At 51.7% G+C, this 24,060-nt stretch overlaps 8 protein-coding genes across 8 annotated transcripts; 4 read left to right on the top strand and 4 right to left on the bottom strand.

The window, feature by feature from the left end:
- Positions 1-39: 39 nt before the first annotated feature.
- admB (uncharacterized protein) lies at positions 40-2,550 on the top strand (the record flags this gene model as incomplete). Its single annotated transcript, XM_056935791.1, has 2 exons — positions 40-112; positions 188-2,550. The coding sequence occupies 2 exons, from the start codon at positions 40-42 to the stop codon at positions 2,548-2,550; spliced, it is 2,436 nt and encodes an 811-aa protein (XP_056788715.1).
- Positions 2,551-3,290: 740 nt separating this feature from the next.
- Positions 3,291-4,341, bottom strand: cdc31 (putative cell division control protein Cdc31; the record flags this gene model as incomplete). Its single annotated transcript, XM_056935790.1, has 2 exons — positions 3,291-3,791; positions 4,063-4,341. The coding sequence occupies 2 exons, from the start codon at positions 4,339-4,341 to the stop codon at positions 3,291-3,293; spliced, it is 780 nt and encodes a 259-aa protein (XP_056788714.1).
- A 1,315-nt stretch (positions 4,342-5,656) lies between these two features.
- Positions 5,657-5,975, top strand: N7539_006187 (uncharacterized protein; the record flags this gene model as incomplete). Its single annotated transcript, XM_056935789.1, has 2 exons — positions 5,657-5,869; positions 5,967-5,975. 2 exons carry the CDS (start codon positions 5,657-5,659, stop codon positions 5,973-5,975), a joined length of 222 nt encoding a protein of 73 aa, XP_056788713.1.
- A 1,497-nt stretch (positions 5,976-7,472) lies between these two features.
- Positions 7,473-8,742, bottom strand: N7539_006186 (uncharacterized protein; the record flags this gene model as incomplete). Its single annotated transcript, XM_056935788.1, has 2 exons — positions 7,473-8,049; positions 8,123-8,742. The coding sequence occupies 2 exons, from the start codon at positions 8,740-8,742 to the stop codon at positions 7,473-7,475; spliced, it is 1,197 nt and encodes a 398-aa protein (XP_056788712.1).
- A 1,910-nt stretch (positions 8,743-10,652) lies between these two features.
- On the bottom strand, positions 10,653-12,248 carry N7539_006185 (ssDNA-dependent ATPase MGS1; the record flags this gene model as incomplete). The annotated part of the gene is made up of 1 exon (XM_056935787.1): positions 10,653-12,248. The coding sequence occupies one exon, from the start codon at positions 12,246-12,248 to the stop codon at positions 10,653-10,655; it is 1,596 nt and encodes a 531-aa protein (XP_056788711.1).
- A 654-nt stretch (positions 12,249-12,902) lies between these two features.
- N7539_006184 (kynurenine--oxoglutarate transaminase) lies at positions 12,903-14,837 on the top strand (the record flags this gene model as incomplete). Its single annotated transcript, XM_056935786.1, has 9 exons — positions 12,903-13,099; positions 13,168-13,236; positions 13,310-13,394; positions 13,453-13,558; positions 13,621-13,693; positions 13,761-13,918; positions 13,979-13,992; positions 14,031-14,474; positions 14,547-14,837. The coding sequence occupies 9 exons, from the start codon at positions 12,903-12,905 to the stop codon at positions 14,835-14,837; spliced, it is 1,437 nt and encodes a 478-aa protein (XP_056788710.1).
- Positions 14,838-15,547: 710 nt separating this feature from the next.
- On the bottom strand, positions 15,548-18,595 carry N7539_006183 (uncharacterized protein; the record flags this gene model as incomplete). The annotated part of the gene is made up of 3 exons (XM_056935785.1): positions 15,548-16,896; positions 17,639-17,930; positions 17,999-18,595. The coding sequence occupies 3 exons, from the start codon at positions 18,593-18,595 to the stop codon at positions 15,548-15,550; spliced, it is 2,238 nt and encodes a 745-aa protein (XP_056788709.1).
- Positions 18,596-21,604: 3,009 nt separating this feature from the next.
- On the top strand, positions 21,605-23,809 carry prm1 (pheromone-regulated protein PRM1; the record flags this gene model as incomplete). The annotated part of the gene is made up of 1 exon (XM_056935784.1): positions 21,605-23,809. The coding sequence occupies one exon, from the start codon at positions 21,605-21,607 to the stop codon at positions 23,807-23,809; it is 2,205 nt and encodes a 734-aa protein (XP_056788708.1).
- Between the last annotated feature and the right edge of the window lie 251 nt (positions 23,810-24,060).

Genomic DNA, 24,060 nt, shown 5'->3' with positions numbered 1-24,060 from the left:
GGTCGCACTTTCTTGCCCCGTTGCGCGGAGCCGCCGACTATGCGATTCACCCGGTGCCTCTGGCCCATAGCAGGGGCCCTGTCAGCATGGTTGACGCTCGTTCCGGTTCATGGTGAGTGATGAAAATAGACGGGGATATTCCTCAGAAAAACTCAAGCTGACTGGAGGTGTCTTATGTGCACTACAGCGCGGTCGCAGGCATCTGAAGCTATTCGGCAGGTGACACCAATTGAAAATGCCAATATTCGAACGCCAAACCACCAAATAGACCACCTGTCACATTTTGAGCTCACATTTGAACTTCGTCGGGACGGACAACGAGTCAAGCTAGATCTGGAGCCCAACCACGACATCCTCGCAGATGATGCTACCCTTTCGTACGTCGGCGCCGACGGTCTATGGAAGAGTGAACCGATTTACCGGCATGAACATAAAGTCTTTCGCGGCCAGGCCCTGCTGGGGTCGGGTCAGGGACGCTGGACGCCAGCTGGCTGGGCTCGGATCACGTTGAGACAGGATGGTTCCGATCCTCTGTTCGAAGGCGCCTTCAGCATCGATCAGAACAAACACCACGTTGAGTTACAGTCGACATATCTGGCCAAGAAACGGCCGATCGATGTCGATATCGAAGTACGAGACACGGACTACATGATTGTCTACCGCGACACCGATATGCTCAAATACAATGATGAGCTCAAGAAGCGGTCGCTGGACGACTCACGAGGCTGCGCGGCACAGCGGTTGGAATACAATGCGGATTTGACAAACTCCATCTTCCCATACGGTTATGATCAGGATCAGTCCAAGGGTGGGTGGGGAGTCACGCCCTTGAATTCTTTGTTCGGACTCTCCAAGCGTCAAAATGATCTCGGCGGAGTATCTGGCAATACGGCAGGCGTGAACCTCAAAAACACAGTGGGCGATACTTCCGGATGTCCCAACACCAAAAAAGTCGCCCTTATCGGAGTATCCACCGACTGCGGAATGACCAGTGTGTTCAAATCCAACTCCACCCCAGAAGCAGCCGCCAAGGACTGGGTCATCAATATCGTTAACACCGCGTCCAATTTGTACGAACAGTCGTTCAATGTATCCATCGGCCTGCGGAATTTGACTGTCAATCACGCGGATTGTCCCACAACCTCCGACACTGCCACCCCGTGGAATGTGGACTGCCAGAGCCATAATATGAGTTGGCGGTTGAATGAGTTCTCCAAGTGGCGGTCGAAGAACGCAGATAGTAATGCATACTGGACGCTGATGACTTCCTGCCCGACTGGCTCCGAGGTCGGCGTCGCCTGGATGGGCCAGCTGTGCAGTACCGACCTTGTCGAAAGGTCGGGCAATTCCGTGTCGGGTGCCAACGTCGTTGTTGGCAACCAAGGGTCTACTTGGCAGATCTTTGCCCACGAGTCCGGACATACCTTCGGTGCCGTACACGACTGTGACTCGCAGACATGTGCTCAAAATCTGCAAGACGCCTCTCAGTGTTGCCCTCTGTCAAAGACTACTTGTAATGCCAATGCTCAGTACATCATGAACCCGTACGCAGATCCCAAAATGACGACCTTCTCCCCATGTACCATTGGCAATATCTGCTCAGCGCTCGGTCTAAACAGTATCAAATCGAGCTGTCTTTCCGATAATCGAGGAGTGGTGACCTACACCGGAAGCCGGTGTGGTAATGGTATCGTGGAGCCGGGCGAAGAATGTGACTGTGGTGGCGTGGAAGGCTGCGGAAATAACTCTTGCTGTGACGCGAAGACTTGCAAATTCAAGAATAACGCTGTGTGCGACGACCACAATGATAGCTGCTGCACTAGCTGCCAATTCTCCTCCGCGGATACCGTCTGTCGAGCAAGCACGGGGTCCTGCGATATCGCCGAAACATGCTCCGGAAACTCAAGCACTTGCCCGAACGACAAGTACAAGGACGATGGCACTTCCTGCGGAAATGGACTCAAATGCGCCAGCGGTCAATGTACCAGTCGTGATTACCAATGCCGTACGGTGATGGGTACGCTTCTTCAAACCAACGATACCTGGGCATGTAGTAATACTGCCGAACCCTCCTGCCAGAAAGTCTGCGGAGTGAACGGTGGAGTCGGGTCATGGGCCAGCGGCACCTGTGTCAATACTATGCAGAACTTCCTAGATGGCACGCCCTGTGATTCCGGTGGCAAGTGCTACAACGGTCAATGCAAGGGCTCTTCTGTCAAGGGTTGGATCGATGATCACAAGAACCTCGTGATTGGCGTCTGTGCGGGTGTAGGTGGTCTCATCTTACTTGCCATTCTCTTCTCCGGCATCAATCGATGCCGCGCTGCCAGTGCCAGACGTCGCATGGCCAAGAATGCGCGATCTCCCCCGACGATGGGCCAATATCCCGGCCCGATGCCCGGTTATGGGCCTCCTCCTGCGCCCCCACGGGGTCCTCCGCAAAATCAATGGTATGGCCATCCGAATGGCGGCTATCCCAATGGAGGATACCCTGGTGGGGGCTACTCGCCCAACGCGTATCAGAACGTGCCACCCCCTCGCTACTCGTGATGGATACATTGTCTTCTTGCCTTGCTCGTCTTTAAATCTTCTCAATATACCATCGAGTGAATGCCTTTCACTCACTCGGGAGACAGGACTTCGCTGTCTATTCTTGCATCCATGGTGTGATATTTGGGCTTTGGCCGTGTTTTGCTTAGATGTTTGTCCATGTTGGTCTGGGGCCATTATGAAGACCATCCTAAGATTGCCGGCAAAGCTGGACTTGTCGTTGATGTATTCTGGATTTGGGTCTTACTCGGTCAACCTTGCTCTCCCTCCCCCATTTCTTAAATTTTCCCCTTCCTTTTTTGTCCAACCACTCCTCGATCATCGGGTATTTTCCCCAGATATTAAAGCATCATTTCTGTCAAGCCCACCGTAACACTCGATTGGCATTTTCCATGTAAAAGATTCGAGCATGGGATCAGGTGGACACAAGACACTAGACTCCGCTCTGAACATTTGAGCAGCGTGCCCACAACTATCTTCTTTTCTACAGTACTGGATCAGACGTCCATCAATTCACAAAACGGGTTGGTATATGAGAAAGGACTAAACCAGCGCCTAGACACTAAAGAAAGATAGAAAAAAAAAAAGCCCAGGTCACGGTACGTTGAAACACAACAGTCATGGGCCTAAAGAACACCATAACCCCCACCTCCCTCATGCAAGGCACAAGAAGCATTTTGCCAACCCCCTTTCCACTAGAAAAGACGAGAAGGAGAGATAGAGAGAATATCTCGCTACAATCACTGCCAGCAGATGCCGACAAAAGCCTCCCTCGTGACACCACCCACGCCCTCAAGATCAAACTCCTCAATCATAGCCCGCAATTCTTCCTCTTCCAGTCCCGTCTCGCCCAATTCACGAGCCACACGACGCAGATCCTCCAGGTCGATAAATCCCTTACCACCTTCGTCGAAGAGCTCAAAGGCGCGGAGGATCTCATCGCGCGGGTCCCGCTCGAGGATTTTCAGTGCCGTCACGGCTTGGAAGGAAGAGAGCGGCATGAGGAGGTTGGAGGGGTGTTGAGGGTTGGAACCGGCGTTGAGTTTGGATTGTTGTTGCGGGTTAGAGGATTGTTGTTGTTGTTGCTGCTGTTGTTGTTGGACCTGGGGTCGGGGTACACCGTATGTTGTGAGGAGGGAGATGAGTTCTTGTTTGGTGAGGGTGAAGCCGAGGGCGCGGAATGCGACGCGTAGTTCGTGATAGTCGAGGTGACGGTCACGATCGAGGTCGAAGAGAGTGAACTGGAGGAGAGTCACGCGTCTGATAGTTAGCTGATTGTCGAGATTCTCAAGTTTCGCGTGTTGATCTTCTTAATGCTTTCTCGTCGTATCTTCGCGAGACTCTCAGACACATTGAACCGCATTGCTCGCGACCCTGTCATTGTAGTCCATGGGTCGTCCCCCCCCCCCCCCCCCCCCCCCGCGAGGCCACAGGAATTGAGGATATATGGACATTTCTCGAAGCAGCACTACCGACACAGAAGCCAAAGCAGACAGATCTCCCGGAACTTACAGCTTCATTGATCTCTTCCCTCTGCTCCTCGGTCAACCGACTCAGTGGATTCGCATCTTGACCCGCACCGTGAGATTGCGCTGCTGCAGGCGCATTGTTGACTTGTTGCGCTTGCTTGGGCCCATCGGGACCTCCAAAGTCCGCAGGCGCCGCATTGCCTAGCCCTCGATGTCGCGAGAACGATGAAGCGCTGAACGGCATGGCATTCTGGTTCACCGAGCGTTCGGGCAGCTTTGCACCCGCGTAGGAGCGCGACGCGAAGGGTTGGCCCGAGGCCATGGCGATCGGGTGTGGTGGAGCGTCGATATGCCGCGTCGATTCCTTCGATATGAACTTGCAATTGTGCGCTGGGGGTAGATCAGAGCAAAGTTCGAAGAAATCGCCTCGACGTGAGCGGCCGTTGACAACAGACGCAGAGTGTGTAGTGTGTACCGGGTACAGTGGTGGGCAATGTGTGGGCTGGAGGTGAGAGTCGAGTGGAGAGAAAGGGTATGACCTTTGTGTTTTTGGCGGTGGAGAAGGACGGAGACGAAGATGAGACGCGCCCAAAGTGGGGGGTCCCACCGTCCATCAGCCTTGAGATCGGCACTGTTTTCTCCTCATCTCCAGGTACAGTCACTCACGCATCCTGAGTCAGGCCTTGTCTTCGACTGAACTGAAGACGAATTTGCATAGCAGAACATTATGACAACACCAGCGAAATGCACGGCCTCATCCTTAGGTCATCACTTGGAGTACCGACACAGGCAAGCCTCTTTTCTCAGAGGAATACGAAGAGCAAATCCACTTTTCACAGCTTCATGTCGGTTAACCGACCTTGCAAATTTGAACGTTAGGCATTTCGGCTTCCAGGAAGAGAAGATTGGTCAAGGAAAATACAATTTGATCCATAAGCAGCAAGTGGAAGGGTTTAGAACATCCCACAAATATACATTAAATATATTGAAGGGCCTATTGACACGCCCATTACTGCGCAACTGCGCAATATCAAGCCGAACGTTTGCAAGCCAAGTTGGATAGTTTTCTGGTTTCAAAGCGATCTCGCGGTACGAAAGTGTTCCATCTCATGGCAATGATTGCTAGTAGGCTATTTGCGGTGCGGCTGCTCCAGACCTAAACCGATGTATGTCAAAGCTATCAAGGCTCGCCAGGATCTAAGATCGAGTAGCGCATCAGTTCCAGGTTAACTAAACACCAATACCAGGTGAAGCACAACTGTCGTCTACTGTGTGGAAGGGATTGCTGGCATTCCCCTGGGTTCATGGATTGATAAGCAACGATGCCGCCCCTTTCACAACGCCTCTTCAAGTAGGTAATCCGGTGCTTCGCAGTAGGGCAGTGGTCCATGTTCAACTCGAGCTTCGTGCGAATATCAGACTCACGGTCCTTACGGTTGGGCTGTTTGCCATCGCCCAACTCATCGCCCAACTCGGAAGGGTCAGGGAGCATCGTTGATCGCCGGACGGTTAGCTGATGAGAGTGCACTTGCACGTGACGTAGTCGTGCCCTGACCGGAAATCAAGCGTTCAGAGACAAGGAAACCATTCCGCTCTTGCGAAGTTCTTTCTGAGCTCTTGTCGAGCTCTTGTGGAAAATGACTCAATTGATTCATCATGTGGGTATGTTATTTCCCGATCTTCATCAACTCGGCGGTGTTCTGTCTCATCAGATTGTCGATTTCCGTCTCCAGGTCTTTGCTGGTCTCAGGTTGCCCTGCTTCGATATGTTGAGCAGCAGCTCATGGTCCTTGGCTACCCGACAGAAAGATCGGTCGGGTCTCGATCAAGTAGTCGATGTCGTTGTGAGGGTAAGTCAATGGTGGTGTTTTAATCGTGAGTGACCAAGCTCCGTCGGACGAGAAGGGAGCGACAGGTGCAGACGCCATCGCGAGGTATTCTCTACAGCGTCGGTAGTTTTTGGGGGGTTTTGGGGATACTGCTGGAGTATGTGAGATACTTGTTTCTCACCAAAATAAGTCACAGGGGCAAGAAGCAAAGAAGGGGGAGGCCTACTGGTGCTTTCAAACCCTGAAGAATCAGTCGAGTCTTTTGTGCACTTCATCCAGAGCAGTGAAGTTGATGAAGAGAGGGAGAGCGAAGAGAAGAAGAGGAGAGAGCGCGAGGAAAGAGACAAGCGCCATGACTTGAATGCCGTTCTTACCCCCACCCGTTTTTGTGTTTGTTCCATCATGCCTTTTTGGCCGCCATCTATCTCAGATCAAGGTCCGTCGCATGGAGTGCACCATCATATCAAATTGTGATGAAAGTCATCGTGTTGCCCTTTGAGTTACAATCTCAGTTTGATGGCCGTGAAGAACATTCCGGGGCTTCATGAGAGATCGGAATGATGACAGACGGAAGAAGTGTTTGCGCCCGGGAACAGCACCACAAGCCAGTTGAGAAGTGTCATGGAGGGAAAGAACGCAGGCCAGGGAACACATACCGAAATCACTCGTGGTAACAGCAGCCTAGTGACCCTTTCTCATTTGAGAAGATGAAGATACATTCAAATAAAAGTATAGTCATCATGGCTATCAAGAACCTTAACGCTATTAGGTACCCCGTCACTGATCTTCAGGTTTTCAGACCTGAACGAGGGCGAGGTATGTCAAGAAAGGCAAAGGTTCGATGAGTGATATGCATGCGACACATCAAAACATCCATGAGAATATAAGGTATAAACGATGGTGAGATAATTTTTGATTCCTAGCTGATGGATCAGGCCTTTATCATTGGGACATACATTTCCAAGAATCCCACCGATTACTATACATGAGGACGCGATCATCGTATATATCCAACGTTGATGGTTCTATAGCCTCTAATTATTGAAGTCTCTCGGGAAGCCGGCGGCTTGCAGAGGATATTTTAGGTTCCGAGGAAAGCTACCTATAAAAGAGGCTCCATATCCATGTACGGGATGAAGCTAGTCCCATGTCCTACTATACCACGCAAACAGCTGCGGAGGTCTATGCTCTACGTAGGGGTAATCCAGGCTATGTATAGAGCATTGTCATTGTGGGGATGAGTTACTCTACAGCAAGAGCGTCAAGGGAAAGTAAAGTCACTTGTGTGTATCAGGCGCCGACCAGGATGCGAAAGGGGTATCATTTACAAATTGTGGAAAGGCTCATGCGCCATGACAAAGGCCATTGAGAAAGAGGCCAGAGAGGAATCTCGACAGCAAACGCGAGTAAGACAGACAAGAAGACAAACAGAAAACAGAGGTAGGAATCCAGAGACCAGCGGTCAACATCGTCGTTGCGCAGGCCTCTCTTTTCCGTCAAAGTATAAAAAGAGACACGCATACTCATGCTGTGTCTTACTCGACAGTGGGCACGACGGCCGAAGAGGTTTAAAAGGTGACCGAGCAGACATGCGACGATGAACAGAAGCCATCGGGGACTCTTCCTAGTTCGTGTCGAAGAGCCCAGGCCAAGTTTGAGTGGCATCGTTGGGATCGCCATCGTCAGAGAACATGTGTGGTGCCCAAGGATCGAAAAGGACTGGATCAGACGGTTCCTCGAGCGGGCCTCTGTAGAGCAAGGCCGGATCCTCGATCAACTTAGGGTCAATCGCCATGTTCATGTCAAAGTCCGTGTTCGTCGGAAAGTCGATGTCCATGGACAAGCCGGCGTCGGGAGGAAAGTCGGACGTGTTGAACAGGAGAGGAGACTGGGTGGAGTCGCTGTTTCCCCAGCCAGGACTCGAAGAAAAGGTAGGGACGCACAGGAAGTTGGGTGACGAGCCCAGACTTGTCTGTTGCGAAGATGTCTCCGACATTGGCTCCAGGAAACCACTGGGAGCTTGGACAGGAGGAGCTTGAGTAAGAGGAGCTTGGACGGAGGGAGCCTGAACTGGAGGAGCCTGAACTGGAGGAGCCTGAACTGGAGGAGCCTGAACTGGAGGAGCCTGAACAGAAGTCTGAGCCTCAGCAGACTTGGTTGGCTGGTTGACCTGGGCCGGTCGAATGCACTGGCGTCCCCGTCTGGCACATGATGGGCAAGGGTTGCCTGGCCCACAGCGCTTCTTGCTCTTGAAGCAAGCTTCACACGCCCCACCCCTTCTCTTTCAGGGTCCGCATAGCCTTCTTCTGGCTCTCGAGCTCCTCTCGGCTGCGGACCCTCTTCTCCCGGGGAGAAACACCATTTTTGGGGTCCTCAAGGACTATCCCAAGCTCCCCCTGCCGGGCTGGAGTCTTTGACCCGAGGCTCGGCCCGTTTCCGTGCATGCCAGGTGCACATGAAAATGTGGTGGTGGGCGTGGTCAAGGGTGGCTGAGGCTTGTGCGCTCTCCGGCCAGAGGGAGCGGCGTAAACGGACCCCGAGAAGGTGTTGTAGAACCCGTCGAAGCCACTCGGCGGCATGCTGGCGCACAGGTGATTTTCGCCGGCGACTTCGACAGGCAAAGCCCAAGTTCCAACATGGGCGTGAGACCAGAATTGGTCGAAGGTGAGTTCGGGTCTCATCTCAAAGGAAGAGATGAGTGGGTCCGAGGCGAGGGGAACGACAGGTGGGATCGTCTCACGATTGAGAGCAGTCTCCGGGAAACCAACTTGACCGATGGCCTGCATTTGATGCAGGTTGCCAACGGCGTCTGCCCCTGAGGTTTGTGGATCCTGGTTGTCTTGAGCCACAAACTCCTCACCCTCAACGAACATGGACAGATCGAACAAGTCCATGACGTTTGCCGCAAGGAGGCAAGAGGGAGGCAGAAGGAGAAAGACGGACACACACACACACAGAGGGACACGCAGAGAGAGACACACACAGACACAGAGACAGAGGGACAGAGTCACAGAGAGACAGAGCCAAGAAGAGGCGAAAGAGACGATAGGTGAAGCGACCGTCACTTTGAGATGAGCCTTTTTTGAGAGCAGTGATGTGTCTCTGGCGAGGAAAAAGAGAGAGCAGACCGTCCTCCCAGCTGGTAGATACAGGTCAGACATGCCAGGCCACTTACGACTCACTGACAAGGTCTCTCATGATGAAAGAGCACGCATCTTCCATTTTGTCCTCAATCAGGCTTAGTAGTGTCCAAAATGATACATCTTGAACCACGGCGCAGACGATAGATGATTATGACGGCTGTCATTCACTGTGGCTATTGAGTAAATCATAGGCTGTTCCCACACGGTGGCTGGGAAATGAGGGTCGTTCCATAGAACTTCAAGCGTCGATCAAACAGATTGCCTGAACAGGGAAAGTCCATCTTGCAAGAGTCCCAAGTAGGGCTTAGTATTATCCACTTCGATAACTTGAGAACCACGGCGCAGAACTGTTGATGATCATAACGGCCATCGTTCACAGCAGCTGCTAGTTGATCGATAGGCTATGCTTGCACGGTGGCTGGGATAATGGGGTCGTTCCATGGACCGCTAAATGGATGGGGCATCGTCCAAACATGTTGCCTAAACAGGAAAGCGCATCTTGCGAGTTCACCCGAGTTGGGCTTAGTACTGCCGACAACGATGACCTGATAATGACTTGAGAATCACGGTGCAGATGTCAAATGGTTCCGACTTCCGTCCTTCTCAGTTGTTTGTGACTGCATCATAGGCCGTTCTCGCAGTAGGACAGACAACTTGAAAAAAGGTCCATAGAACCTTCAAAGCGCCTTGCATCGTCCAGACAAGTTGTTGCCTGAAAAGGGAAAGTGCGTCTCGCGGATTCTTCCGAGTCTGACCCAGCCCTGCCGATGACGATCCCCCACAAACCAAGACGCTCGGGCCCAGTAGGGAGTACGCCGTTATTCACTCTTGCCAATGATGGGTTGACTTCGAACAGAGACCAGCTAGTGATTTTTCTGCATGATGCTCTCGCGCATCTTGCAGCATCCAAATAGAGTTCCTTCAACCGGCAAGTGCATCTCGCGAGTTTTCCCGGGTCGGGCTTAGCACTCCCGATGACGATCTCCCGTGGATTATCACCCGTGGACCATGGTGCTGGGTTTCTGGACTGTGAAGTTGTTCCCTCTCTTTTGTCATAGTGATTGGTCAGTCCAGAAAGGGGGCCGGTGTGCTGATGACGTTTCGTGTAGTCTTCACGAGTAATCCACACCATCCAAACACAGTTCCAGAAAAGGCAAATACATCTCACAATCTCTTCCGCATTGTGCGTAGCACAGCAGACAACGAGCCCGTCGTAAAGCACCGTGCAGGGATTTGATGATATGACAACCGGTCGTTGCGATTGGTAAATTGTCACAATAACACAGACTTGCCTGTCGGTGACGTTCTCAGACCTCGTTACGTTGCAGCGTGCGTCATCGAATGCATATCCCACACAACGCAAGTGCAGCTTGCGATTTCTTCCGAGATCGACTCAGCACAAGTGCCAGAGATCTCCCGCGAACCATGTTGTGGGTTTTCGCGGGGCATGACTGCTTGCTGTCGCGCGAGTGTCATTTGTTAGAATCATCTCGCACCGCTCGTGAAGGCATCTTGTATCATCTAGAGTGAGGCCATGTATTGTACCAAGGGACGTGGTAAGTTTTGCAGAAGTGACAAAAACATCCTCAAATTGTGAGATTCGATTCATACTTCGTGCCAACGTCCGAGAAAGTGTCACGGGACATTCAGCAGAGTATCCCCTAGTGCAAGTCTGAGTCGTGTTTCGTACCAAGATCCAAGTCCTCCAAAAACCTGCGCCCAGCAAGCTTCTCGGGCAGATAGTCTTGCTGTACACGGCCGTCGACGTAGTTGGGATTGTATTTGTATTCCTTGCCATATCCGAGTTCTTTCATTAGCTTTGTCGGAGCGTTCCGCAAATGAATTGGAATGGGTAGTCCAGCAATGCCTGGCTCGTTGAGAGCTGCGAAGGCGTTGTTTAGACCCCGGTAGGCCCTGGTGCTCTTCTTCGAGAGCGCCATAGCAACTGTGGCATGGGCCAAGTTGATGCGGGCCTCCGGAAGACCAATTTTCTCCACGGCTGCATGGGTTGAGATGGCAAGCGTCAGCATTGTATTGTCGGCCAACCCAATATCCTCGGATGCAACGACAATCAGTCTCCGGGCGATATAGAGCGGATCTTCTCCCGATTGAATCATACGGGACAAATAGTACAGCGCTGCATCTGGATCGCTGCCTCTGATTGACTTGTGGAAGGCGGATATCGTGTCATAATGTTGATCACCAGCACGGTCGTACACCAAAGTTTTGGTCAAGGCTGATTTGATATCACTTTGGGTGGCGTTGGGCCGCTTGGACAGGTCCATCGCAAGTTCGAGTAGATTCAATGCTGTTCGCGCGTCCCCATCGGCGAAACGGGCAAGATATGCAATCAATTCGGCATCAACGAGCTCTGACGGCGCATAACTGGGGCCTTCGATTTCCAATGCTCGCTGCAGAATGGAGACTATATCTTGGTCGCTGAGTTTCGAGAGTGTGAAAGTCCTGCAGCGAGAAAGCAGAGCGTTTTGGACCTTGAACGAAGGATTCTCGGTGGTTGCACCAATCAACGTGACCTGACCACTTTCAACAGGACCGAGGAAAACATCCTGCTGCGATTTGGAGAATCGATGGATTTCATCGCAAAAGATGATCGTTTTTCTGCCAGTGAGTCCAAGCTCACTCCGAGCCTCGCCAAATATTTTCTTGCATTCAGCGACACCAGAGCTCGTACTGTTGATCTCGACGAAGCGACTGCCAACCATGGATGCCACCACGCGCGCAATGGTTGTCTTTCCCGTGCCTGCGCTCCCCCATAGAATCATGCTGGGAACCCGGTCCTGTTCAATTAGGCCACGAAGAACACCATTTGGGCCAACGAGATCCTGACCACACACTTCATCCAACGTCTTTGGCCGCATCCGCTCAGCTAATGGAGCCGCATTCTTGAAAGCGTTGATCTTGGGCCGCTTAGGCCGAGGTTCCGCCGCTTCTTCGCTCGATGACTTCACGCCGTTATGTTGCTGAGACAGGGGCACATCCTGCCCAAAAGACCTTTTGCCATTGAGCGGACGAGCGATCGTGCTTGGGCGCGGAGGAGATTCTTGGGTCAGACTGGAGTGGCTTGGAACTTTTCTAGCGGAAGACGGCTGGAACATGCTAGGAACAGGCCCTTTTTGAGACGATTGTTGATCGGTCGGAGAAGATTGTTCCTCGACAAAGCGTTGACAACCAGAGTCAATGTGATCATTAATCTTGAGCGAGGAAACCGGCTTCTCGCAAATCGGACACGAGACCATGGTGTCGAGAAACTAGAGATCGTTGGAATGGCGTGTCAGCTAGCTTTCAAATTCAATGTCTTTCAAGCTCCGCAGCTCTTGAATTGAGTGCGGAGACGCGTCGAGACCCGCCGTGACGCGGGCGGGCCGGCGCCGGTTGCTTAGTCAGGAGACCTTGGGGTCGAGACGGACGGGACCTGAATAATAATTGTAAAGAACCTTCTAAGAGTAGGTAAGGATGATACCTAGTAACCTAACTAGTTAATAGTTAATAGTCAATATTTAATAGTTAAAAGTTACTAAGTAATCCTAATGAACCCACCAGATGGAAGCTCCCCGCCTGTCCGAAAGACTTTGCAGACCTGATTGCCTGATTCACAAGGCAGCACTCAAGATACTTCAGTGAAGAATGCAATTTCAGCTGACATGTTTTCTGCGCCATCTGCCACTGATCAGATGACTGGATAGTACTCAAATGATACAAATAATTAAAGAGTCGTCCTGAAGTCACTATTGAAGGGTTGAGCTTTTGATATTGCGCGGCTGGAGAGTAGCGATGTCCGAGCTCGGAAACGCGCCCGGAACAGCCAAGCACGCCATGAAGTGAAATTGTGGGATGGATTTCAACTCCGCAATTACAATTGCGGTTCTGCAAGTTAACACAAATCTTCCCTCATGGTCACTGGAATCACAGTTGCTCTTGCTACGCTCAACCGATCAAGACCGAGGGTTCGCAGCTTGCGCGCAACTACTATTTCTTCGCTTCTACCCCGCCTTCTCGGTCCACACGCGAGAACAATGTCCGCAACAGCTGCGCGGCCTGATCCCTTTCGGCCAGCGAAGCGTGTCGCTGGCCAGCGCCAGGATGTTTGGTCGGTACCTACGGAGGATCGCGACTCGCCAGCCAGTGAAAGATAGGCATGCTCATCAAGATGAACAGGTCCATTGTGAACGAAGCCGCCGCTGCCTCGCCCGTGCAGCCCATTGTCAACATGGGCCAAGGGTTCTTGTGAGTGATCAAGATACCTCAGCCGGTCTTCGAGGTCGACAAGCTTGTCTTATTGTTTATCGTTGCTATTCAGTGGTTACAATCCCCCTCAATTCGCCATTGACGCCGCCAAAGAGGCCTTGGATCGCGTTGAGTGTAACCAATACTCTCCTACAAAGGTACCTTTCAAAGGGAGTTCCAGCTCCATGTCTCGGCATCAAGCTGATCTCTTTCTAGGGCCGGCCTCGTCTGAAGCAAGCTCTTGCTGACGCCTACTCCCACTCATTCGGCCGTACATTGAACCCCGATACCGAGGTCACGATCACGACTGGCGCAAATGAGGGTACGTCATACATGATAAGCGTCTCCGAATGAAAGTATACTGAGACTCTTGAAATTATCTAGGTATGCTCAGTGCCTTCATGGGGTTCATTGAGCCCGGAGATGAGGTTATCATCTTTGAGCCATTCTTCGATCAGTAAGCAATTCATGGCATCGAAGCTAGAGGCCTCTGCATTCCCCACATGCTAAGACGGCGTGAACAGGTACATCAGCAACATTGAAATGCCGGGTGGAACCATCCGATATGTGCCTCTTCATCCGCCTAAGGACGGCGCTACCAGGACATCGCCTGCTTCCGAGTGGTCAATTGATTTCCAGGAGCTTGAGAACACCATCAATGAGAAGACAAAGATGATTGTAAGTCTGATGCCCCAGCTACAGAAAACCAGAAATCTGAAACATGCTCATGATGAGTGAAAAGGTCCTGAACTCACCGTAAGTAATCGTCGTCTACACTCGATCTTTTTGCCTAGTCACTGATCAAATTCTACAGCCACAACCCGGTCGGCAAAGTCTTTTCTAAGGAAGAGTTACAGCGCATTGGAGATCTTTGTGTCAAACACAACCTCATCATCCTTTCGGACGAAGTGTACGATCGTCTCTACTATGTTCCTTTCACACGGATCGCCACTCTCTCCCCTGAAATCTGGGAACGCACTATCACGGTTGGCTCGGCGGGTAAGGCCTTCTACGCTACAGGCTGGCGTGTTGGATATCTCATGGGACCTGAACACTTGATCAAATATGTTGCGGCTGCGCATACTCGCATCTGCTACAGCAGTGTTTCACCTCTCCAGGAAGCTGCTGCCGTGGCGTTTGAAAAGGCAGACAAGGCTGGCTTCTGGGAGCAAAGTCGACAGGAAATGCAGCAGAAGATGAAGCTTTTCTGCGAGGTATTTGATGAGCTTGGCATTCCGGTATGTTATGCGCATGTTCCACTTTCTTTCTCCTCCGAAAGTCTGGTCGCCGATACTGACTGGTTCTTACAGTATTCTGACCCCGAGGGCGGATATTTTGTGCTCGCGAATATGTCGTCTGTCCAATTGCCGGCCGATTACCCTTTTCCACCACATGTGGCTAACCGCCCTCGGGACTTCAAGCTCTGCTGGTTCTTGATCCATGAGGTCGGAGTTGCTGTAATCCCGCCTACTGAGTTCTACACCGACGACAATGCTCACATCGCCGAGAACTATCTCCGTTTCGCCGTCTGCAAGAACGACGATGTCCTCGAGACTGCCAAGGAAAGATTACGTGGTCTGAGAAAGTATATCAAGCAGTAGAATCGAACCTCTCTCTCCGGGTCATACGTACTATCATTATCATCAACATACCTCAAACGGATATAAGCGTCGTTCCCGGATGACCTGCATGTGCAGGTAGCATCATAAGATAGCTAGTCAAGAAGAAATGCGGTCCCTTTGAGTTATCAATTCTCACTTTATCTGCCTCGATTGGAAGGCTACTGACAGTCGTATACCAAAGCTACCGCGGCCATACGAGCAATTTAGGACTTTTAACGTGGTGCACGACCAAGTTTGTCTTCGAGAGAGATATTTCAACAGAAATTGCTGGGCCAATACAAGGTATGAGCTCCTCCAAATAACGAACCTTTCGACTGCGCAGAAGCAGAGCATTTACCTGTAAGAAACATTTAATTTTGATAACCTTTAGCTGGGCAAGTGTCTCTGAACTGGACCAGGGCCAACTGATTCCGGATGACTGGAGAAGATGGGTTGGATCTAGCTTCGAAATTTGGAACAGACTTACGAAGTGCCGTCGTTCTAATGCACGAAGATCTCAGCTTCGCGACTTGTTATAGCTATGCCTACAGCAAGTGTGATTGAAGAGGGAAGCTGTGAGTGGTTCGGCGCTTATGCTCGACTCGTACAACGTGAGTCTCATTCGGAGGTCTATCCTACAGACCTCGACTGCTTTCCATCTCCCTCTTCCACCCAGCCCCCACCTCCTTCTCTCGTGAGCTTATGCCAATTCACATCGGCGTCGACATAAGCTCACAATCTCCCTCCCACTCCCAAGGCCCAGACCCCAAACCATCCCAACCCTCACCACGCCGGAACAGCCGCCTCTCCTCAACTGGAACATGGTCAAACCCCTCGCCTCTGACCCTGGCCTGCACCCCTTTGACCACGGGGTGTGTGGTCCGATTCGCGCGAAGTATCCAATGGCTAGCTTCCTCGTTGGATACAATGCGTTCGAACCAACGCGACCAGTTAGGTCTGCCTAGCAGGCTTGGTCGCTCTGCTTCACACGTCCGGTCACGGCAAGTACGGGGTGGCAGACCAAGCCACTCGGCCTCGCAAGCGTGTCGCTGGCCAATATCACGAGCGTCGGGGCATATTGCGAACTCCCATGTCAGTTGACGCCGGATCTTCACGTCCAGCTCGGGCGACCACTGCTGTTCGGACCGGAGCCTGTCGCGCAGCATCCGGAACAGGTACCCTACCAGCGGCTGGACCTCAAGGGATTCCAGCAGGCACACTGCAAGTACCCGTCGGAACCGGTCCTTCTCGCCAGGGTCGTCGAACCGCACGACGTGCGTCACACGGAGCGAGCAACGTCCACGCAAGGCAGCAGGCTCCCACTCAACGTCAACACCAGGCCCTCCATCGGCGAAGATGAAGTAATCACCTTCACCCCGAGCCGTGCTGAACCACAGCGCCTGCCGATGACGCTCTGGTCTGTCCCGCCCATGCATACAAGGAATCGCGGGCGGCTCGCGGAGGAGATCCGGGGGCATTGAGAGCGCCACGCACGGTTCCTTCATCGTGAGCTGTCCGCAATTCGGCCAGTGGGCTCGTACGTCTTCCCGCATGTGTTCCCTTCCGCAGTATCTGACATACGAATAGGGTCCACAGAACGGGCAGATGACGGATTGACCATCCCACAAGCTACCCCGTGTCTCACAACCTTCCTTTTGGCAAAGAAAGCTGTGGTAAGTCATGTCCCAGAAAAAACCGCGCACTTCTGGGATGCGAGATTGATCTGCCAGACTGCTGCCAGTGGCACGTGGCGAAGGGGACGCGGTCTCTTTGGCCTGGTGGCTCTGCTGGTTGGACACATCCTGGGAGCATCCACGGCGGGCGACAGTCGCAACAGACTCCGGAGCGAGCATGTGCTGAGGGGCGGTCCACGGCGCGGCAAGAGGGTTCAAAAACTTCACAATTTCTTTAACCGCTCGTTGCTGAAGTTCCCCTTGCGGTGTAGATTTTTCCGGGACCTTCTTTGCACTGCTAGACTCCAGAACCTCTGCTACGGCTGCCGGCTTGACTTCGCGTAGATGGCCCTCCGGCGTGCGATCAGTGTTGTCGGGCGTGTCTACTTGTAGACATTGCGTCAGTACTCAACTCGGCATGAGGCTCATTTTTATGCAATATTAACTTACCAAGCTTCACGGGCTGGCTCGCTTCGGACTTCTGTGAGCGATCACTTGTGCTGTCCGCAGCCATCGCTTCCGCTTCACTGGACTCTATAAAATAAGTCAATAATCATGGCACGAGCTATCAGATATAACGCCAAAATCCTTATGCTCAGGTGGGGTCGCACTTGTCACGAGGTGCCCTGCCTCAAAGCCTTGCAGAACAGATGTCCGTCCTTTCTCTGAGGTATCTATGTCAGCCGGAACCTTCCATGGCACAGTCTGCCAACACTGGTTTCGCAAGTCGAAGTTCCCAAGCAATAATATATCAATGAGCATGCGTCTTACCTGTTAGGCTTTCCGTTTGTCGTTCGGCGCAGTCATCAGCGACGGTACTCGCGACAACGTGCGAAGGACTGTAGGGGGGCGAGGGAGAGACAGTCGGATCAGGTAAGCCTGAGCCACGTCCCAAGGTTTGCACGTCGTTTGAAGCATCACCCCTATCTGTTTCAATAGAGCTCATTGACGCGGGGGCTAAGATGCCGAGTCTTTGTTCACTTGAAATTCTTTCGGTGCGCCTTGCGTCAGTGTCGTGTGGCAATATGCTCTCTTGCAACTCCTCTATAGATTTTCCGGAACTCTCTTGTCCAGGCTTTCTCGACTTTCCTTTGCGATTTCGCTTTCTCTTCACATTCGCCTTGGTACCTTGGTCCTTATCATCGGCAACAAGGCCCATGTCTGCAGTGCTCATCTGACTCTGCAGTGTGGGCTGTGAAGCATACTGTTCCTCTTCTTGGGTCAAACAGTTCCTCTCTTCTGCTACAGGCCGGTCTGCTTCTTTCGAGACAGGCATATCCACGTCTCCACAGTTGCTAGCCTGTGCCTTTGACGCTTGAGAATCCAGCCACTCGGCCTTGCGACGTTGGTATTGGACATGGAGCCAGATTCGAGCAGGCAAGGCCATGAACTGCGCAAATCGGATCTGCTGAATTAGACCCTGCGTTAAAGAAAGCTTAGTACGGGAAATGGTACATGTCAGAGGCTTCCGGGCATAGGACCACTTACTCGCTCCTGGCCCACCACGAACTTGTATCCGTCGGCGTGTCTGTCTACAACGATGATCCCCATCTCGCGTGATTTTGCGCGGAGCCTGAAGAAGATCTTGGACGAGTACTGAGCCCAGTCGACATGGCAACCGTACTGTACTTTGGTGTCTTGCCACTTGAAATTCTTTTCACCAAGACGATTTGCTCGCTTATCAAAGAGGAACTTGTTTGTCATCTTCTTGCCAGTATACGTCTCGGTGATGCCATGGGGATTTGAGCCATCGATCAGCTCACGAATTGTGTTCAGGAGGGCAGCTCGACCTCCAGGATAGTTGGCTGGCAGCTTGAAAGTGTACTGCAGTGCATCGGCCGTGTCATCCATGTCCTCTTTGAAGTCCCTTTTGAGGGATGACGAGCTCACAGTCAGGACTAAGACCGGAAAAGGCTCACGCCATTTGACAACCTCCAAACTCAAAGCCTTTTCTGGAGACTCCTGATCCCCGTCTTTCGGTCCTGGAAATGTGTGGAGCTTTTTTTCCGCGTCTAGCACAAGGGCATAGTCGCCTTGCTTGGGCTGATGAGCCAAGCCGGAGATGGCACTGCTCTTGTTACCCATGTTGAGAGTGAGCATGGAACAGAATGTGGGTGCTTGTGTACGTGATTTCAACGTTCACACTGTGGAACAAAGTGAAGCAGGTCGAGGTACGATCTCTAAGCGGGAGAAGTCGACTTTCATGTGGAGATTGAGGCCAAAGTGGAAGTATTCAAGTCAGGTATTAGGATGAATGGGTGAGGGTGAATATGCGCGCAATATTGCTATGCGCGTTATTCTGTTGTGCGAAGACTTGGATGTCTGAAAGAGTGTAAGAAAAGAGAGTTGTACGGGCTTATTGAATAATCGAAGCGTTCGTGAAGGTCACGATGTGGACGGAAGTGTAACGGGTAGTGGTAAGATATCAAAAATGAGACTCGTCGATGTGGGAGTGGAAATCGAGGCGAGAGTCGAAGCGTAGTAGGATTTAGACGAGTAGGTGAGGTTGAAGACGTCGACGAGGACGACGACGAAGACGACGACGAGGAAGCGAGGCCGGACAGGTATACGCGCTATTGTTGTTGTGCGCGTCCTGTTGTTGTGGCCATCGTCTCCAGTCAGAAGGTCTGAAAGCAAACAATTCGATATCACGAAAATTCTAGAGCTACGATAAGGGTGCGATGACAACCCAACCTTGGAAGATTCTTGGTTGCACTCCCACATGGGAGACAAGAAATGTATAAACAAGCAGCCCTCATCGCGAAGACACGCTAGCTAGTCAGGTTGACGATCTCTCATTTCAATGAGTCTGGTCACCAGTGTCTCGATTATGGATCTCAGAGACTCGCTATTGGAGAACAAGAGCTTTGTGTATCTGCATCCATTATTCGTGATATACATGTTCCCCTCTCTAATACAAGAAAGTTTTATTGACATAAGCCAGTCGTTCGCCTAGTTCGATGGCTCGAGACAGAGATTAGGTTTTTACATGTTCTCTACCTAAGTAGTGTCCACGAGAGCTTGCCAGATGTTCCGTTGAGCGAGCTTCGATTGTCTGAAATATCCCGATCAATCTTGTAGGGGATTTCTGTCAAGTTTCAAGCCTAGGTTGATCTGGGGTATCATCTCGCAGAACGGTCATCAAGAGCGATCCAGTTTATGCTCGCTCTAGGACGTAGAATTATTGACTAGGTACCTACCAATTCATCTCTGATCCAATAACAGCGTGGAATGAATCATTCCAGGAACGAGGATTCATGTATATCCAAGCCTGTAACCAGCCGTCTTTCAAGTGACTTGGATCTCATTCATCTATACAGGCTATCCACCTTAATATGATGCGTTAGATGGCTCGAAAACCTCACTGTTAGATTAAGCAGCACCTGTTGACGGTCTCCTTGAGTTCAAGATCGAGCACCTGATCAACCTAGAAGATTGTATGCCATCCAGTTTCTCATCTACATATCGGTGGTTGGTATTAAAGAGTGTTTCGCGGTATGGCTGGGAGGACAGGGCTGCAGTTCTGCGAGGGGACATACCTTATTGTTTGAGGATCGAGACGTCATGTAATATTCTTCATTACGAGTCGTAGATGATAAATTATTGGATGTGGCAGCTAAGGGACCACAACGTATACCGTGCTCAGTGTACACACTGTACAATGTACAGAGCTCGCCTACACTTGGTTGAGGTACAACTGTCATCGGATATGGATTCCGATGTAAATTAGTGGGCCGGGGTAAGGTAGGCGAGTCAATCCAGGACCTGCGTACCTTACTAAGTTACTACTAAGTACTAAATGAGGTATGTGGAGAACAGCTGGTGTCTTGAAAGTGTGGCTGCTCCCGCGAGAGGCTCCTCTGACGTACCCCACGGAAAAGTCAGGTGAGCTGGACTGCCGGCATTTTGAGGCGTCACCGCCAGGCTTGACACCAAGTGGAGCCACTCCACGGCGATGATACAATCGAATCCCACGAGAGGACAGTGCTCCTTCGTCCATTGGCTTTGTTTTGATATTTCCATTGTCGATCCTCTGCGCACATACTTCACTTCACAAATGTGTGACCCATGAGATGACCAGCCTTTGGATCCTGAGGGTGGTGGGGACACATGGCACCCTGCAAGGCCTGAGGTAAGGCACAAGGCTTGAAGGCACACGGCACACAGCACATGGCACACCACTAGTGCAGTCTCTTACCTCTTTCTTAGTAATTCTTGGCTTCACACAGAGCGATTCCACCGTCTTCTCAGTGGCTGACCTCATGCAGGAAGCGTCCGGTAGCACGGCAGAGAGAAGACCGTTGGGTGTCCGAGAATGACGCTGTCGAACATGGATGATTGGGTTAGAGACCAGAGCCACTAAGCGCCCAACGGGTCCCGGACGAGTCTTTGTTCACCCAGCCCTCGCTGTCATCCTCCATAACTCCATACGATCGATTGCTTAGCGCCCTAAGGGTCGCCTTGAATGAACGCATGAAACAAAGCCTCGTCCGATCATTCATGGTTCGTGAGGATGGAACAGCCATCCTTTGTCAAAACAGCCCACTCCCCTCGGAACTGGTTCACCAAACAATGTCTCCTTGTCGCTTACTGCTTCAAAAATGGAAACAGCCTCTTGTCCATTCTAGTAGGGTGGACAGCTTAGCGCTGAGTACCAAAAATAATTGTTAAGGTGATTCCCACATGTGAGAAATCTATATGGTCTCAACATCACCTTCCTGTTTCCTCCCGCCTGTTCTTCTCTACTGATCTTTCCCTCTCGGAGTGGCTGCCTTGACCTATTGTGAATACTTTTTCTGTTTGACTCAGGCTGCAGCGCAGCTCGATTGATACCTTCCCTTATTCGCTGCCTGGTACAACTAGGTATATTGTCTCTTGTTGATTAGCCCGCCACACATTTTGCCACCCATCTGCCAACGCTCAGGGACTCAAAGCCCGAATCCTTCCATTAAATCTCATATATATTCACCCAGCAGCTGGCTCTGCGTCAGAATTAGTGTGGTGTCGTCGCGTTTTTTTTCAACCCGTCGATCAACTGTCTCTCGTTTCCCGCTGGCCGTTGAAATCTGAAAATCCCCTCGTGGTTTGCCCATCATGGTCTTCTCACGATCAGGGCGATCTGTGTTTCCTTTGCTGCCTCCTTACGGCGCACACGATCCATCGAATGGTCATATCATTCCTTTACATCCAGACGGGCTGACCCCCTACCTGGGTCTTCGAGCGCGACTCTCACAAGTATGGATCAACCGGTGGACCATTTTGCTCGCTTTGATCCTAGCACGGGTTCTCATTGCGATCGGAGGTGTTCGACACGACATGGACTCAGCTCGGCGTGAGGCCTTGTCGGCATGTACGTCGGTGGAGTCGATGGGTAGTGCTATGGCCTCCATGCCTCACTATCTCTCGACCGGTGTGAATGAGTTGACGGCTTCGGGTGTGGAGCATGCCGTACAGGGTCTCAAATCGATGCTCTTGCTCACGATCACGGGTGTGGAGGAGATCATTCTCTTCATCATTAAAATCATGTACCAGACATACCTCTGTCTGGCCACCATGGTCGTGCGAGGCTCAGTGCATGTGGCAACGGCCTTGATAGAGGACGTCACCAGCTTCCTCAACTCCACCATCAAAGGAGCCGTTGCAGATATCGACAAAGGCGTCAACTCCTTCGAGAAATCCCTGAACGACTTTGCTGGCTTTGTCAACTCGGCCGCCAGCGCCTTTGGGGCGAAGGTTCCCACGTTGGACTTGAGTGGTCCCTTGAAAAAGCTGGATGACATCTCCATACCATCCTCGATCAATACGCAGCTGGACAAGCTGGACAACAGTCTCCCCACATTTGATCAGGTCCAAAATCTAACCGAGACTGTGATTCGATTCCCCTTCGAAGAGGTGAAAAAACTCGTCAACGATTCACTAGGGGTGTACACTTTCGACCGAAACGCATTGCCAGTCCCTCAGAAAGAGCAACTATCGTTTTGCAGTGACAACCATGGGATCAACGACTTCTTCGACGGGATCACCAAGCTGGCGACGACGGCACGGACAATATTCATCGTCGTTGTGACAATCCTGGCCGTTCTCGTTTGCATCCCGGTTGCGTGGCAGGAAAACCGCAAATGGCGCCATATGAAGGAGCGCTCCCAGCTGGTCCGCAAAGAAGCCCACGATCCAATGGACGTGGTGTACATCGTATCTCGGCCCTACACGGCCGCAGCTGGAATCAAAGCCGCCAGTCATTTCAGCAACAGTCGTCGACAGATCCTTGTGCGATGGGCCATAGCTTATGCGACTTCCCTCCCGGCTCTTTTCGTGCTCGCTCTCGCCATTGCAGCCCTCCTATCATGTCTATGTCAATACATCTTGCTGACAAGCATTGAGAAAACTGTCCCGCAACTCAGTGCGGAAGTGGGCGTCTTCGCCGACAAAGTCGTGGGCTCTTTGGAGAATGCCTCGATGGCCTGGGCAACCGACGCCAATAAGGTGATTCTCTCCTTGGACGACGACATCAATCACAACCTCCTCGGCTGGGTCAACACTAGTACAACCGCGGTCAACAGCACGCTTGAAACCTTTGTCGAAAAGACGACTGGTGTGTTGAACGACACCTTCGGAGGCACACTGCTTGAAAAGCCTGTTCAGGAACTCTTCAACTGTCTGATCGGACTGAAGATTCAAAGTGTTGAGAAGGGTCTGACCTGGGTCCATGATCATGCTCATGTCGCTTTTCCCTTGCTCCCCAACGACACGTTCTCCAAGGGCGCCAAGGATAGCGTCTCCAATGACGCCAACCCGTCTTCGAGTTTCCTTGCCGACGCTGGAGATTCCACGTCGAATAAGATCACTCAGGTGGTGCAAAATGTGATCGACAAGCTGAAGAACGGACTTCGCACAGAGACCTTTATTGCCACCGCTATTCTCTGCGTTTGGATCGTGATCGCACTGGTCGGTATCGTGCGCGCCATGGCTCTTTTCTGGGGCCGTGATCGAAACAGAGGTGATGGCGGCGGTCACTATGCGGATTCGTCTCCCAACCAGCCCGGCCCCAGCGGTGCAGCATCTGTCATGGATCTGCAAGCCGGTGATCAGTCAAATATTCCCTTGACAAGTGTCTCAAGAGGGGATGTAGGCAACGACATGACAGCGGCCGGTCCTGCGCCAGACCGAGGTGAACAGTCCTTCAGCGATGAGAAGCGGGGATTTGCAGGGCAGAGAAATTACCAGACTGCGCTTAGTATTGAGGGTCAGCCTGCGTTGCGAAAGAGTAACTACGTCGAGTATGGTGGGAAGAGTGGATAGTCAATGACTTTCGCTTTTGCCTACCAATAACGCTCATTACGCTCACTTAATGTTTCACCTTGCTTTCTGCATCCCGATCGCTCCCCAAATTGTTATCATTAATATCGCCCCGTGATTCCCAATGACGATCTCTCTTTTATCCATAATATAACAAAGATATGTGACACAGTCACTCGACGATTGACTACCATCTGCCCCAAGAATGGAAACTGTACCTTACAAATCTCACGCCGCAAGGCTTCTTGAAATCA

The sequence above is a fragment of the Penicillium diatomitis genome (genome assembly GCF_028827545.1).
Source record: "Penicillium diatomitis strain IBT 30728 chromosome Unknown utg000008l_segment0_segment0, whole genome shotgun sequence".
NCBI lineage: Eukaryota > Fungi > Ascomycota > Eurotiomycetes > Eurotiales > Aspergillaceae > Penicillium > Penicillium diatomitis.
This window is presented reverse-complemented; position numbering and strand designations above follow the sequence as displayed.